Consider the following 17,413-nt stretch of genomic DNA (forward strand, 5'->3'; position numbering starts at 1 on the left):
ATTGTGATAACCTTTATATCCCTAAATTATTTTTAATGTCCCTTTAAAAAAGCACTATTTTTCCATCAAAGTGAATTAATGTCGTACACAAGTGGATTAAATGCCATTTGCAAGTATTCAGTTTATCATTACTGTTAGAAATAGCATTATTGAGCTCATCACCCAAGAGGCTAACATATATACTGCTAGATGACAACTTCAGCTAATACTCAACAACGGTTTTCCATTTAGCATCTCACCATGGGGCCACTTCGATGACACACCGCCAAATTGCATTGTCCAAACCTACAGCCTTCGGCCATAAATCACAATAAAGTGATACTAAGGGTGGAACAAATGTTTGGAGTTCTGTGCCTCTGAGCGTTCATTGTAAGAAAAACAAAAAATAATAGATATACTGGAAGAACATACACAGCAAAACATTTAAGCCATAGTTTTGTGTCCCATTGTATAGTTGATGCACTGTCAGAAAGAAAATTGTACCTTTAAAATGGGTTCAACAGCTTGTCACTGGGGCAGAACCCTATGCACCTTAAAAGGTTCAGTTTTTACCCTTAAATGGACAACTTTGTACCTTATCTCCTAAAAAGTGCGTATTAGCATAGGCGTAATTTCCACTTTTTGCCAGGGTCAATATTGTCCCCACTACTTTTTGAAATATACCGTGGCACGGATGTACCTAGTACAAATAAAGGAATAATTTCCAGTTAACTAGCAGATCATTCATTTTGTTCGTTTAAATAAGAGGCAATCTGGCGCTGAAAGGTGATGTTTTTGAAGTAATCTGAGTGCTCGTTGTCGCTGCTATCTGTGGCGCGGACACAGTGTTCTCTTGTGGCCCGCGCACTCAGACGTGTGCTTCAATCTATCGCTTAACGCCATTGCGGAGACTCTATCACAAAACAAACTGCACACAAACGTGTCCCTGCTTGATACAACCACTGATGAACATATTCAGTTTTGATGAGAAAAGAAAAACTATACGAGCGCGGATTAGAACCCAGTACCTCAGACATGCTTGGCAAAAGTTACGCCACTGGACCATTTAAGTACACGCAAATTGAGCGGGTCTACACATTCATTCACGTGAAAATTATTGGCACTAACAATATATACATAAATAGATATCATTAAACAGAAAATTTTACCAAATGTACGATTGAAATTGATTTCTGCACATCGTAATGAAATGGTTTATTTTACACATATATTGTACGTATGCCCCCCCCCCCCCTCCCACACACCTGTCCCATCCACTTTTTAAAATAAAGTTTCGCCACTGCATATTAGTACCTTAGAATAGCATGTACCACTACTATGAACCTTTTAGGGGTAAATAAGGTACAGAGGGTACTTTCACAGTGACAAGCTATTGTAATTTTAGAACTGAGAAAGTACCCTTAAAGGAACATCTTTGTACCTTATCTACCTTTAAAAGGTGCATTTTAGTACCTTAGAGCAGTAATGTGTAACTTAAGGTACTACAATGGGCCTTTTTGGGATAAATAATGTACAAAGGTTACTGCCCCAGTGACAAGCCTTTAAAACCCTGAAGGGTACAACGTTTTTTTCTGAAACTGTAAACAGCCTTCCATAGTCCCTGAATTTGTGAGCCATATGGAACTATGAAGCGGTAATAGAGACAGTCCACTTGCTTTCAATTGCTCTTGCTGATCAAGTAGCATGTAGCCTGAAGGACCAAACGGAGATCACCAAACCCTTTTTTGTTTGTTCATTCTCTATTTCCTTCAGGCTCCTTCAAGCATCTACGACTCCCTGCTGTTCAACCGTATGTCTACCGAGGAATTCCATCAGTTCTTGCCGTCTCACTGTTCGGACCCTGCTATTTTCTTCTGAAGTGACAATAATGACACTAACCCTCCTCCCTCGCTGTCTTTCTCCAACTTAGACGAGTGTTCAGTGCGGAAGGGTGGATGCAGTCACGAGTGCTCGGTGGCGCCAGGTAAAGGGGTGGTGTGTTCCTGTCCGGCCGGGTTCCAGCTGGGCTCGGACGGCCGGACCTGTGAAGTTCTGGATTACTGTACCAAGCATCTACGCTGCAGCCAAGTGTGTGAACAGCACAAGAATACTGTGAAATGCTCTTGCTATCCTGGCTGGAGTCTTGGACTTGATGGAGACAGCTGCCACAGTACAGGTAAACCGTGAGACATTGCTAACGATTAACAATCTGAATTTATTGCACACAAACTTCAATCCCAAATAGGGTTAAAACCAGATTAGAGTCCAGACCGCAATGCAATTAACCTCAGGGGAACTGACTGACCCTGCAATTTCTGGACTGTAAATTACACGGATTAATGCCTGGAAAATGACAAGCAAATGAATCAGTGACTCAGAGCCCATTTGTTCATATTTTCGGTCTTAGAGAGAGGATGTGCATTTAGTTTAAGGTGTAAAATGCATCTGTAAGAGGCAAAGCAACTGTTTGTGTTGGGAAAGATTTGAGAGCTCCAACTCTGGCGCACTTTATGAGAGTGGAGAAGAGCATATGCGCAAAGAGCACTAAGTAACATGTTTTAATAAAAAGGAAAACAAGCTTTTACTCGAAAACACAGCTCAGTTTTCAGAGCTGTCAAAATGCTTTTAGTTTTTGTCCGAACTTGAAACGGCCAATCCACATAAGGTTGCATCTCCAGTCTCAGAGATGTAGGCATGAGTTTTTGCTTTATTCATAGCATGGAATGTACTAACATTATTAAAAAATATTGTTCTTATTATTATAATTTCATTTCATTTATCTTTTTTTTCCCCATTAATAACATTGCTTTACTAGTTTCTTGCCTTTTTGGTCATTTTTTTACACCCTTTTAAGGCATAGTTTTCATCAAATCGTTTTATTTTTTAATAAGAGACTTATACGATACTTAAACTACTACGATACTAAACTTTCTATTTGAACATCACAGCATTGGTCAATGTTAAAATGCTTCTTTACTTTAGACTTTTTTTTAAATTTACAGATAATATCTTGCTTTTTGCCGATTTTACATTTAAATTTATTAGCCTACAAAGGAGTTACATTTGTAGCAATTTGTTTAAAAAATCCTAAACTACACACAGCGATTTTAGGACCAACTAGTCAACACAAACTTATGTAAAATAAATATCTGATGTCCCCAGAGTGTGTGTGTGAAGTTTTAGCTCAAAATACGCCACAGATATTTTTCTATAGCATGTTTAAGTCGGCATGAAATCAAAATTGACCCTATTTACTTTGTTAGCGGATATTACTAGTCTTGTGGTGAACATTTAATCCGTGCAAGTTAATACATTGAAAAAATTGCCGAAATTATCTTTAATCAAAGTCTGAAAAGTTACTTCCGGGTCTGGAATTGTTCTTTTTCTGATGACATAGGCTTGAAGGCTTGGGTTGGTTAATCGCTTAACCACTCCCCTCAAACCGTTACTCTGCTATGGGCGAGAGATGGAGAGGAGGAGCGCTAGAGTAAAACCCTGCCCTCTGTTCAATATTCCCTTTCACTCGGAAATGCGTCACAACACTTGAGAAAAGTCGTTTGCAACTTCCGGTTCACGCAGACTTTAAAGTTGTCACTTTTTGAGGGTTAGCAAAAACGCACCATTTTGTGTCTGGCCCTTTAAATGCAAATTAGCTGCTGCTGCCGACACAGAGGGCGGGGTTTCAAGAGCTCCTCGTGTGTGTTAGCAGCTCTGATTACCTCACGCAGACACACACGGTTCTGCCTTTTATGTTTAAACGGAGTCAGACAAAGATGGAGAGACTCAAGAAGAAGTGACAACATGTAGAAGCAACAGGACGTCTCTGAATGGTTAGTTGATGAATTTATGTTGCTGATGTGGCGTTAACTATCTCCAATTAGCATATTCTGTCATGATAATCTATAAATCACTCGTATAGAAAAACTGTTGTGAGATGCACACAGAGTGACTTTCTAATGCATGTGAAAAGACAGATGCCACAGTTTGAGCTGACTCACAAATGTGCTCGACTACAACCACTCTCCCTCTTCTCAACATGGACTGCGTGTTCCCGGTGGCGGGGTTTATGTAAATTGCAGGGTTGGTGATGTCACTAACCCGTAAGGAATAACGTGTAGTCCATACCAGCCGTTTGTTGTAGTCCTTAAAAAACGATTTCTTTAAAAGCAAGTATCTTCCTTTGCTTTGAACTTTGAGCGTTGCAACTTTGCAGATGTTGTTTATGCTCAAACAGCAACATTACACACTGACTAAAGTTAGAAAAGTGAAATCATTACTCAACCACCCCTTTAATGCATTTTCACTGTCCTTTACAGGACATGTTGCTTAACTTAACTTAAGGCTGCATGCATTCTTGTTATTTACTTTCTGTTTTCTGTTGCTTTTGTAGATCCTTTTGAAGCGTTCATAATTTTTTCCATCCGACACGAAATTCGCCGCATCAACCTGCAAAGGGGCGACTACAGCCTGTTAGTCCCCGGGCTCAGGAACACCATCGCTTTGGATTTCCATTTCAGCCAGAGCCTGCTGTATTGGACCGATGTCGTAGAGGACAAAATTTACCGTGGGAAGCTGTCAGAGGGTGGCGGTATGGCAATTTACATTGTTTATAACACTGCTAATATTACACCATACAGGCTATAATATAATATAATTGAACTTACAGTATATCATGCACTGATTCTTGAGTACTGGCACATAAAAATGTGAAACTGAAAAGTGTTTTTGTCAAGGAATTAATTTGGATGAAAGCGTTCAGAGATATTCACCTACGTTCAAGTGCAACCTCCTGCTTCTTCCATTTTCTCACAAAATGTGTGTTTTCCTTGCCTGTCACTCCAACACAGCCAGATACATAAATAGTGTCAAAAATCGTTTATAAATACTGACAAATCTAGTGTTCACTACAGGATGCATTCAGGATGGTTTCAAAGTGCAGTTGACAGCTGATAGTGTTGACAAAATTATTGCAGTAGTCATTCCCCCCCCTGATTTTTGTAGTTGTTTATATGACCTACTTAAAGTTAGGGATATTGAATACAAATCCTAAACAATCTTTACAGTATGTATGATGTAAGTTGACATCATGGTTCCAACAAAACATATAAGCTTAAAATGACTTAAAATGATGTTAAACTTACAGTAGGTGAGTTATGGGAAGAGGACCTTCAGGATGAAGACTGACTTTAATATTATCTGATTTAATGAGTGAAATTAATTATTCATATATGAAGTGTTAGCAACACAACGGAGACATTTTATTTTATTTTTTATATTTTATTTTATTTATTATTGAATTCAAATGTGATAACATACTTTTGTATTATTATTATTATTATATTTTATGCAATTTCTTTATATTTTATATTTGTTGTTATCAGTATTGAGTTAAAAAAGAAAGTTCTACATTTATGTGAAGGAAATTCTAGTGCTCAGTCAAGTCTTTTCATGTTTCTTATCCTTATTGTTCAGCACATTGAGAGAGAGCTCTTTCTTTAGCTGTTTTACACTTAAAAAGCAAAGTCAGTCTACCAACTGTGTTAAAATTTCAGCATCAAAAGCCCCAAAATGTGTGAGAAGTAATTTACACTCGTGTCACAAAGGAACTGATGAGTCGGCATTGAGAAAGAGTGAAAGAAAGTGGGAATCACTTTGTCTTTAGGGCTTTGTTAAAGTTTTCATACACTTCATAGGGTCCAAAACGAACACTCACCAAACACCAAATCCGAGTAATCGTGAACTTGACAGACAAGCTAACAACCGTAGACCAAACCGTTGTTTTTTTGGCAGGTGTTTCTGCGATCGAGGTGGTGGTCCAACATGGTCTAGCCACTCCAGAGGGCCTTGCTGTTGATTGGATAGCGGGAAATCTCTATTGGATCGACAGTAACTTGGACCAGATTGAGGTGTCCAAGCTGAACGGCGAATTACGGACCACCCTGGTCGCCGGGGGAATGGAACACCCTCGGGCGATCGCTGTGGACCCCGGCCAGGGGTGCGTTCCCCAATCCGATCTCAACTTTGAGAGGAAACAATAGCAAGCGGGACCAGTTTTCCAATCACTTCATTGCTTTAATGAAGAACTTCAGTGATTGATAGCTCCTTGGGGTGGTTTGTGAATTGTAATGAACCAGTCTAATCACCCATAAAAGAGCTTTTTAAATGATTTCCAGAAGGGATATTACCATGAAATTGGGCCATTACACATTCTTACCTGTTTTGTAATTGCACTAATGCTGATGCTTTTAATGAGGATGTGGTTTGGAAGTAGCCCTCGTTTGAAAGTCGTTTAAAGACTTGAGTTTTGTCGTCAACAGTGCCCTGTTCTGGACCGATTGGGATGCCACGTTTCCTCGCATCGAAGGCGCTTCCATGAGCGGGAAACGGCGACATGTGGTTTTCAAGGACATGGATACCGGCGCCTGGCCCAACGGACTCACCTTGGATCACATGGAGAGCAGGATAGTATGGACAGACGCACGGTAAGAAAGGACACGCACACTCTTCTGTTGGGTTATTTTGTGACGTTTTGCCAAGACAAGACCGTATTGGAAATGTTTTGGCTGTGACGTGCAGGGTGGATTTGGGAGGTAATTGGAAACAAGCTCGGATTCAGTCGCTGGTAACAAATTCAAGTGCCAGCTTTTTGTTGAATGATTAATGTGTTTTTGTATCGGTTGAAATTCGAGATCCACCTCAGCTGGCGAAAAAATGACAGGTTGACAGAGATACGCTATTACTATAGATTATAATTTTGCCCATCAAGTATTTTTTTGAATCTTACAAAGCAGAAGCATAGCAATTTTGCTGTCTTGACACATTCATAAACTCTCATCTTAGATTGCTCTCAGCGCTTGTTCAATTCCTTGTGTGCCCAGTGGCTCCAAATTTACCGCAAATTAATATTCAGATAATGAGATTCTTGGATTTAATGAAGAATCTGATCAATTCTCTGCTTTCGATTGCCTCATTTTTGTCTCTGCTATATTCAGATCACACATTCTTCTTTTTCTCACAGTCTGTCAACAGCTTTTCTTTCTTTTTCTCTCAGCCAAGGCTACAGTGAACTCTAAACTTCTTATAGACTATTGTGACTGTTTTAGACTTTATACTTCTGTTATTTGCAGTAAACTCCCTGTAGTAAACATGTTTTCTGTTTTGTTGTTTTATTTAATAAAAAAAATAATGTTGTCCTTTTTTTTTTTTTTTTTTTTTTTTTCATATTTTAGGTCAACAAAAGTTTCTGGTATCCACAACCCATTTTACTTTTGTAACCTAATGTAGCTAATTTCAAATAGGTTTCAAAGTGGATTGAATCGCGTTAATTGAATTATAAGAAAGAGTTAAAAATATTTGATTGAGTTCAGGTTGATTTGGTTTGATTTTATTTGAAGAGGTTTGATTCAATGGAATCGACATACTGTAATTTAGAGTTTGATTCAGATTTAGATTTGGTTCAGAATTTAGATTTGATTGAATTCATTTCAGGTTGATTTGTCTGTCAGGTAATTCAAATGTCATTCAGAGTTGAAAGTTGGATTTGATTTAATGCTGTTCAAGTCGATTTTATTCTAATTGACGTGATTAAGAATTAAACAAGATTCAGAACTTTTTTTGATTCGGTTTAGGTTGAAATAATTTTAATTTTAATTAAATCAAATTAGTTCAGTTCAATTGATGAGTTGAACAAGATTTATTAAGTTCAGTTCGTTTCAGGTTGAGTTGGCTCTACTCAGTTAAGTTAATTGAATTGCTGTAATTCAGAATTAAACTAGTTTGATTTGATTGAGTTAAGTTCAAGTTGATTTGTTTTTACTTGTCATGACTCGAGTCAAATCAACCGGAATTGAATCGAATCAAATGTAATGAATATCATTTACCTCTGTACTCGACTCAATTTAATTTATTGAATTAATGCAATTCAAAGTTATGTAATTCAAAGAATTTCTATCTTCGATTTGATTCAGTTTGACAGTGTGTGTGCGTGTGTGTGCGTGCGTGTGCGTGTGCGTGTGTGTGTGTGTTTGTGTGTGTGTATATTAAGAAAGTAAATAGGGCCTGTTTTGATTTCATGTTGACTTTAAAATACTCTGCTGATGATGATGATGATGATTACTGTGATTATTTGTCTCTCCTCAGATCTGACGCGATATACTCCGCTCTATATGACGGCACAGGGGTGATTGAAATTCTTCGAGGACACGAGCTCCTCTCTCACCCCTTCGCCGTGTCTCTCTTTGGAGGGGACGTCTATTGGACCGACTGGAGGACCAACACATTGACCAAAGCCAACAAATGGACCGGAGCCAATGTGACCGTGATCCAAAAAACCAGCGCCCAACCCTTTGACCTGGAGATATACCATCCCAGCAGGCAGCCACAAAGTAAGAAACCATCTTCTGTCTTTCAAAACTGTCTAGAGGGACTTTGAACAGATGATGATTTAAAGGATCCAGAGAACATAATGAGAGAAATCTCTAGATTGAGCGAAGTTGTCATGTTGGATTAACAGCGTTCAAAGACCCAGTTTTGGCACATTCCCATTTCGCAATAGAAGATTTTAGGGACTAATTGGCTGCAAAGCTGTCTCGTCAAGAACTCCCTTGATTCCCATCAAGAATCCCCAACATTTCTGAAATAGGAAACAGACAGTCAAACAGTACAAGGTGACATTTCTGTTCTCACTTTCCTTTTTAAAACTAAATGCGCTTTTCAAAGATTTTATTTTATTTAGTTTTTTATTTTATTTTATTTAGTTCTCTATTCCTTTAGGACGCTGCAAAAACATAAAAAAAAACCTTTTTTTTCTATTGTAAGCTTGTAAGGTTTATAGTAGAAAGATACTATTTGTTTGTCTATTAATTAAAAAAACACTTTCTGTTATGACTTTCTAAATGTACTTTTACAAACACAGATTCCAATTAGAACAACAACAACAAAAAGTACCAAACAAGAACCTGGAGAAACATCTGTCTATTGGTGTTTTGTTGTTGTTGTTTAATTTTGTTTTGCTTTTTATTTTGTTTCGTATTCTTGTTTTTTGTTTTTCAAAGAAATTAAAATATAAAATGTTTTTCTTTTTTTTCTATTCCTATAAAATGCTGCAAAAACATTGAATTTATTTATTTCTAAATGTGTGAGTGTTTTTTGTTGTTGTTTTGTTTGGTTTATTTTCATACATTTTTATTTATTAGGGCCCAAGCCTTGAAAAGGCGAAGGCCCTATTGTTTTCCTTCGGATTATTCTTCTTTATTATTTATTATTATTTATTATTATTATTATTATTATATTACTACCTTTTGGGCACTTTTGGGGGCCTTAACGTGCTCAAAAACTCTTGAAACTTTGCACACAGGTCAGAACCGGCGGCCATTAGAGCCGGACTGAAGCTGGGACCCGGGCGTGGCAGGGTGGCTCGACAGCGCCCCCTGGAACGCGGTCCGAAAACTTGGTCCATAAATCAAACACGCTTGCGTGGAATAATATGAAACTCGGTACACTTATAGATCTCATCGGTTCATATATCCTTCATGCTCTGACTTTTTACGCCAGCCCAACAGGAAGTCGGCTATTTGGCGTAGTTTAAAAAACACATGCAATGGAATTTAAAATACTCCTCCTAGACGATTCAAACAATCACCACGAAACTCGGTGTGCATGAAGCCAAGACATGGAGGATGATAAATTGCCAGGGGATTTTTGATATCTCGAACGGTTTGGCCGTGGCGAGGAAACAAATTTATGGCGAATATTGGAAACAGGAAGTGTGTTATAACATCCTCATACATTAATTGATCTTGATGAAACTTCAGCAGTGTGTTCGTTGTAAGAGGCCGATCATATGGATGTGACTATTGTGAGTCAAAGTTATAGCGCCACCAACTGGCAGCAGGAAGTGTGTCACTTTCAAAATGCTTTGAATTCACCCTCTTATTTTTACCCGATTTGCTTCAAACTTTATGTGTATAATGTAAACACACGGCAGATGTAGACCTGTGAAAGAATTATTGATATCTTAAATACTGTTGCCATGGCAACGCTTTAAACTTTTATATTCTTTTTGGGTGCATTTGAGGCTCTTAACATGCTTCAAATTGCATGAAACTCAACATGCATATCACATTTATTAGGTACTAGGCATGTGTGAAGTTTCAGAAACGGGCGCGGTGGAGGGGCTCAGTAGCGCCACCTTTAGTCAAAAATGGGGTATTAGTTTTACCTACAGTAACAAAAATCGGTATTTATATTTATCTCCCCGAGCCGGACAACTTTCTAATTTACAGTCATTAGCTCCGACCAACAGGAAGTCAGATATTTTTGTTTGAATGTGATTTGATGGGAATTTTGCCAGTCTCTCTCAGTGTCTGTGTGTGTGAGAGAGGAGGGGGGCTTTATTTTAACCCTTTCTCTGCTGTGTGGGACTTCTCGGGCACTTTTGGGGCCCTTAACGTGCTCGAAAACTCTTGAAACTTTGAACACAGGTCAGAACCTGCGGCCATCAGGGCTGGGCTGAAGCTGGTACCCGGGCGTGGCAGGGGAGCTCAACAGCGCCCCCTTGAACGTGGTCCGAAAAACTTGGTCCATATATCAAACACGTTTGCATGTAATAATATGAAACTCGGTACACATATAGATTTAATCGGGCCGAACAACTTTCGTGCTCTAAGTTTTACGCCAGTCCAACAGGAAGTCGGCTATTATGGGCTGTATGAAAATGCATGCCCCTGGAATTTGATATACTCCTCCAAGAAAAATTATCCTATCGCCACCAAACTCGGTCAGCATGAAGTCAAGACATTGAGGACGCTAAATTGCGGACAGATTTTTGATATCTCGAACGGTTTGGCCGTGGCGAGGAAACGAAGTTATGGCGAGAAAAGAAAAACACAATGTGTTATAACGTCTTCATACATTTATTGATCTTGATGAAACTTCAGCAGTGTGTTTGTTGTAAGAGGGCGATCACATGGATGTGACTATTGTGAGTCAAAGTTATAGCGCCACCAACTGGCAGCAGGAAGTGTGTTACTTTCAAGATACTTTTGACTAAAGTGGGTGGGTTATTTTTACCTACAGTCACAAAACTCGGTCTGTATATTGTGCTTATCGATCCGGACAACTTTCTCATTTACAGTCATTAGCTCCGACCAACAGGAAGTCAGATATTTTGGTTTGAATGTGGTTTTGTCTCTCTCTGACAGAGTTCCCCCTGCCATTCTCTCTGTGTGTGTGTGTGTATGTGTGTGGGGGGGAGGGAGGGAGGGAGGGCACACACACAGACAGCCCCCCCTTTTCTGTGTGTGTTTGGAGGGGAGCAGAAAGACTCACACTGATGCAAGCTCTAAAGCAGACTTCTTCTCGACAGTCAAAGCGGGGTTACATTTTTGCCCGTCGTGCACAGGAACCCCAAAGGCAACGGGGTGGCGGCTTTTTATATATATATATATATATATATATATATATATATATATATATATATATATATATATATATATATATATATATAAATATAGCTGCAAGCAGCGATGGAGGGCCCAAGCCGGTGGTAGCGCCAGCCCGGTGCCTTTAGTGTAACTAAAGGCACCAGGGTGGCGGTGCCACCGGCTTGGGCCCGTAATCGCTGCTTGCAGCTATATTTTATTTTGTTTTTTTTTATTTGTTTTGTTGTTTTTTGTTTCTCTAATAACACAGAATAATTGTATTTGTTTGTTTGTTTGTTTGTTTGTTTACATTTTGCTGTGACTGCATATCCAAGCAATAATTCAACACCATGATGCTAAAGCAGTCACTGATGTGTTCTGATGGTTGCTATAAGAGTTGCTTGGGTGTTTTAACTGATTTCTAGTGCGTACTGGCCCACCCCTAATGACCTCTGGGTAATTTCTTGTAGCATGCATCAGTTCAGTCAACACTGAAAATGTGCTTGAAATCTGTCCCTCCTTCTGTAACCTACTTTTAATTGGCCTAATAGAATTTGTTCACCGTTTGGGCAATAAAGTATAAAAGAAGTGCCAAAAAAACGCCCCATAAATAAAACACAATTGAATCAGCCCGTGATGGCTGTCCAGCATCTTTCCCCTTGGGTGTACATCTGCCAGATGTGGAAGAATCAGCCTTCTGTCAACACATCGAGCTTGGCATCATCCACCAAAGCAAAATTACACCCTTAATGGCGCTAAGAGGCTCTTTGTTAACTCATGACTCCAGATAAACACTCATAATGGGCTGGCGGAAATGTTCACACAGCGTTCCAGATTGTGATTGGCAGCTATAAACCTAGAGTTTTTGATGGAGGGATACGCCGCACAGATGTGTGAAGGTTTTTTGTAAGATTGTGGGTCTGTTTTTTATGTTCTGATCAAACTTGGAGTCGATTTGAAGTAGTGAAAGAGCCTTCGACTGCATAGAATCCTTGAAAATGAGGATGAAAGTGAATGTTCTTGAGTGAATCATTTTTAGAACAATATATTTAGACTTGTCATCTAGCTTTGAGCCAGGTTGTTTTGAAATGTACCTCTCACAGGCTAGTTTAGAAATGTGTGTTTTTAAGCCAACAGTGTGTTCCTGCACTTTTTAGACTGAAACATGTTTAGTTTTTCTCACTTTCTTTGTTTCTGCTCATTGCTGTTTGTCCTGTGGCTCATGGCGTTGTTTTGTGAGTTTGTTCATAGTACTGTTTTTTTTTTTTTGGTCCTGTTGCTTCTGTTTAATTTGTTGTTGTTGTTGTTTTTGTAAAGCTTGTCTCATCTTTATTTATTTTGTTAAAATGTTTTTGACATTTGAAGCACTGAAAGGTATTATTATGTATTATTATTATTCAACCCTCTACGCACACCTTGTAATATAATCGCCATTGGCTAGTACGTTTTTTAGTTTACACGCCAGACTGATACTATACACACATATATATATATATATATATATATATATATATATATATATATATATATATATATATATATATATATATATATATATATATATATATATATATGATTCTTAGTAAAATAGCACAGCTTTTTTAAATCTGATCTTACACTCTTAACATCAGTCAATCAAGTAATATATTATGATATCATGATAATCAAGCACTATTTAATGATAGAACTTTAGTAATTAGAACTTAAACTTGGTAACCATGTAGGAATGCATATTTGTCATTTGACCTGAACTTAAGACTAGTGTTGTCAAAAGTACCGACTTCAGTACCAAGTCGGTGCTGAAGTTTTTAAAATGTGACGATTTTGTTTGTTTGTTTGTTTGTTTCTGCTCTTTGCTGTCTGTCCTGTGGCTTAACACTTTATATACTTTTTTTGTGTGATTTGGATTATAGAGATAGTTTTTGCTTTTATTTTTGTTATCTTGTTGCTTTTGTTTAATCTGTTTTGTTGTTGTTTTTTTAGGCATGTCTTATCGTTATTTGTTTTGTTAAAATGTTTTTGACCTTTGAAGCCCTTTGAACTGCCTTTTACGTCTGAAAGGTGCTAATAAATACAATATGTTATTATTATGAAGGTTCACAAACATTATGTAATTTTTATTTTATTTTTAATATAGCATTCTTAAATTTTAAGAAAGCTAATAGTCAGTTCGACAAAATAATTCATAATTAATTAATAATCTTTAGACTGAACCATTTCTAATATTTTCTAGTTTTTCTTCCTTTTTTTGTTTCTGCTTTTTGCTTTAGCACTGTGGCTTAGCACCTGCTTTAGGCCCTACTCTGTTTTGGGATTTTGTTTATAGCTCAGGATGTCTGTTCTGTGTCCATTTTCATTACCCGTCTGCGTTTGAAAAGGTTGGCCCGCATCTCTATCGGTTTTCATGTGTCAGAATAGCTTAGCGAGAGTGGCATCGAGATTACTGTATTCATTAGGCCTGAAACGACTGTTTTTTATGGACTTGTTTATGCACTTTTTTTTTGTTACGTGTGTTTTACGGTCCCATTTAGAGTTGTGGAGTAACAACCTTGCTCTGAGCAAGAAGAAACCCTGGGATCGTTGGGTAGGGAATAAGGGGGCTAATTACTCAGCACAGCATCCACATATTACACTTGTTAAGCAGAGTGCATTTGGTTTTCAGGTCTACGTGGATAGATGCGAGCCGCATTGCATAATAACTAGCTAAAGAAATCCTAAAAGACTCACAGATCAATCATTAGCCAGCAGAATAAATGTAACATATGCAGATGCATGTATACTCTGATATTCTTTTTATTAAAGTTTTTTTCCATCTCTTCTTCCATATTTTCAGCTCCTAATCCATGTGATGGTAACAAGGGAAGGGGCCAATGTTCTCACCTCTGTCTTATAAATTATAATGGTTCTGCGTCTTGCTCCTGTCCACATCTCATGAAACTGTCGGCCAACAACCGAACCTGCCAAGGTGAGCTCAAGAGGTCTTCTGGACTGTAGATCTTCTTTTTACAAGACACGTTTGGCCAACTCTGGAATTTGAAGGTTTACTGTGTTTTTTTTACATGCCAAGGTCTAATGTATAGAACAGATTTTTTTTTTTCATCCCACATTTTCACATGAATACATTGCCAGGTGGGCATTTTGGGCAAGGTGAATTGACACACACTGAACAGAAAGTTGCAAATTACAGTATAGGTTTCTTTATCAAAATGCGCGATCCAATTGAATGGACTTAATATAAAGCAGAATGTCTGATATTGGAATAATTATAGCGTGTATCAGGAGACTAACGTGACCTACCTAAACTCATTACAGACTGAAATGGAGATCTCTCTTTAATGGCTGCCCCAGAGATCTCTCTTGAGGTCAAGAAAGGAGAATTTACAGTATGAGTCCTTTGAGCTTTATGTCTTTATAGCGCTGCCTTTGTAAGGGCACTCAATTCCCCTTATTATATTTGTCCCCTTAACTGATTTAGGTCATATTTTCACTCCCGGAGATACTAGAGACCGAGAAACTAAATTAAATTGAGAATCAATTTGAATTGAATTATATATTTATGTACCTGAACAGTTGTGAAGAAATTTCTGTTATACGCTCGGAGATCCGAGATTCGAGGAGTGGACATAGACAACCCGTACCTCAACGTCATCATGGCCCTCACCGTACCTGATATTGATGATGTCACGGCGATGGATTACGACGCCATAGACGAGAGGATTTACTGGGCCGACGTGAAGACCCGAACTATAAAACGGGCTTTCGTTAATGGAACCAAACTGGAAACAATCATGTCTGGAGGTACGTTGCTGTCCATTTTGCCAGTTACATTTTCACACAGTTCAAACTGCTTTTAATTTTCCTACTTTTATTAATAAAGTCAAATGTGTCTTTACAAAGAAAACCCTTTATTACATTATACCTTTACCTTATTGTTGTCAAGTATTTCCAATATATTCAGATTTCAGTATTGACCAAAATAATAGCGAATATGATTTTTGCCATAATCGAGCATCCCTAGTGTGTGTTTGTGTTATATATATATATATATATTTAATATATATATATATTTTGTATAGAAGTATGTTGTATAACATATTATGAAATAATTATGAACATATTATGTTATTATTCTTCCTTTATTAAATCATCACATTTAAATGAATAATTACATTTATTAAATCAATTAAAATAAACAATTGAATGAATATATTTTTGACTGTTATACTGTTTAATGTGATAAGAAATGTACATTGTTTATTGATAATATTTTTATTTACAGACCTATCCAATGTCCGTGGCCTGGCCATTGATTGGCTGTCCAGAAACATGTACTGGATGAGCTCAGACAACGATGAGACCCACATTAATGTCGCCCGTCTTGACGGATCTCTTAAAACCACCGTCGTTCACGGCATGGACAAGCCCAAGTGTCTCGTCCTGCATCCGTCTAAAGGGTAACAAACACCATGCTAACAATGAACCATATCAGTAATGGAGAAGTTATGGGCCGGTGTGTTGCTAAAGATCGCTATCCTATTTTTTATTAAAAAGTAATTGCATATTTCTTTCGAAATGTCACCTTTCGTTACCTTGAAAATTGCATGTAAGATACATCAGTTAGAAAGCTAATTACTGAACAGGTCTCTGTTTATATTCAGTGTGCACAATTAACTAAAGTTATTAGAGTCATTTTCTTGGAGTTGATTAAGACTGACAAATTGTTATAGCCATGAAAACTCTTTAACGATGCCAAACTGGTTGTCAGCCAATCAGAAATGCAAATTTATCTTACCCTTGTTGGACTAGCCAGTGACACCTCTTTAATTAGCATACATTATGATTCCAGACATGCAGCCTAATTAAAAATGGAGCCAGTTCCTCACAATTGTTTGCATGAGATTTAATATTGCGCAATTCTGTAATCCAGTTATGGATTTTAAGCATGGTACAGTGAGCATGTTGTTTTATTTTGTTCCTCGATATCTCTCGTGATCTGCGCCCCTTGTGTCACATTTTTTTTTTCCGCCAGCTGTCTGCTCGTTTTAGCTTCTGACCCTGTCGACATTTCTGAAAGTCATCTGTCAGGTAGGTTCATGCGCGCTATCAAGATGTATGAAGGAGATAGAGACAGCTTTATTTGATTGTTTTGTGCTCTGTGGTGACTGTGAAGATAAAGTTCTTTTCTACCTTCCCGACCTTCACACGGGTCGCGTTCCTTAAAGCGAAAGAGTCCCATCCTTCATCTTGAAGACTCATCCATCTCTCTGAATGTATCTTGTTTTGTTGTGGTCTACAGGAAGATGTTCTGGATGGATGGGGGCACAATAAATATGGCCAACATGGATGGCAGTAACATCAAGATTTTGCACCAGAACCAGAAAGAGCCTGTTGGTAAATTCGAGTTCCAAAACCTAAAGTAGTGAGCGGCCTACTAAGTATTTTAATAATAATAGTATTTTAAAATAATTATGGCTCCGGCTGTTGCTGTTGATTATTGCTGCTGCTGAAAGGCAAGTATGGACTTGCTACTGCTAATATATACACAGACAGACTGCTGTGAGAATGTAAGATATACTGCTGCTGCATAAACAGACATACACAGATCCTGTAGCAGATCTAGGCAGGTGGAGCTGGGGAAGGTGGAGGGTTTCAGAGGAGCTATACGAGCGCGCTGCACTACTAGCTTACAGCAATCAGTGAACCAGACTATTTAAATGTTGAGCAAGCAATCTCATTGGCTGCATGGCCAATCAGCTTGTGCCATGCAGTAATGATGTGATTGCTTGCAGATTGCTTGTAATAGACCTTATTGTTGTACATCAAGTAAAGTGCATCATATATATATATATATATATATACATATATTCTGCACAGAGTTGCTACCCATGTAGAGCACTTTAGTTTAATGTTAGTTTAGAAGTTAGCCTATATACACAGCAAAGTAGCTTATTTGGTTTTGTAACAGAACTATTACAAAAAAAGGGTCTTGGTTTTCTCTTTCTTTTCTTATTTTT

General features: G+C 38.0%; 1 protein-coding gene across 1 annotated transcript in view; it reads left to right on the forward strand.

The window, feature by feature from the left end:
• lrp1ba (low density lipoprotein receptor-related protein 1Ba) overlaps positions 1 to 17,413 on the forward strand; it is a 237,947-nt gene that overhangs the window by 110,156 nt on the left and 110,378 nt on the right. The window contains exons 23-31 of the mRNA XM_079593787.1: positions 1,910 to 2,155; positions 4,370 to 4,567; positions 5,770 to 5,974; positions 6,297 to 6,461; positions 8,119 to 8,363; positions 14,233 to 14,364; positions 14,970 to 15,197; positions 15,679 to 15,853; positions 16,696 to 16,790. Of these exons, the coding sequence (XP_079449913.1) occupies positions 1,910 to 2,155; positions 4,370 to 4,567; positions 5,770 to 5,974; positions 6,297 to 6,461; positions 8,119 to 8,363; positions 14,233 to 14,364; positions 14,970 to 15,197; positions 15,679 to 15,853; positions 16,696 to 16,790 (1,689 nt within the window). The remainder of the gene's footprint in view (positions 1 to 1,909; positions 2,156 to 4,369; positions 4,568 to 5,769; positions 5,975 to 6,296; positions 6,462 to 8,118; positions 8,364 to 14,232; positions 14,365 to 14,969; positions 15,198 to 15,678; positions 15,854 to 16,695; positions 16,791 to 17,413) is intronic.

The sequence above is a fragment of the Phoxinus phoxinus genome (assembly GCF_949152265.1).
Source record: "Phoxinus phoxinus genome assembly, chromosome: 20".
NCBI classification, from domain to species: Eukaryota; Metazoa; Chordata; class Actinopteri; order Cypriniformes; family Leuciscidae; genus Phoxinus; species Phoxinus phoxinus.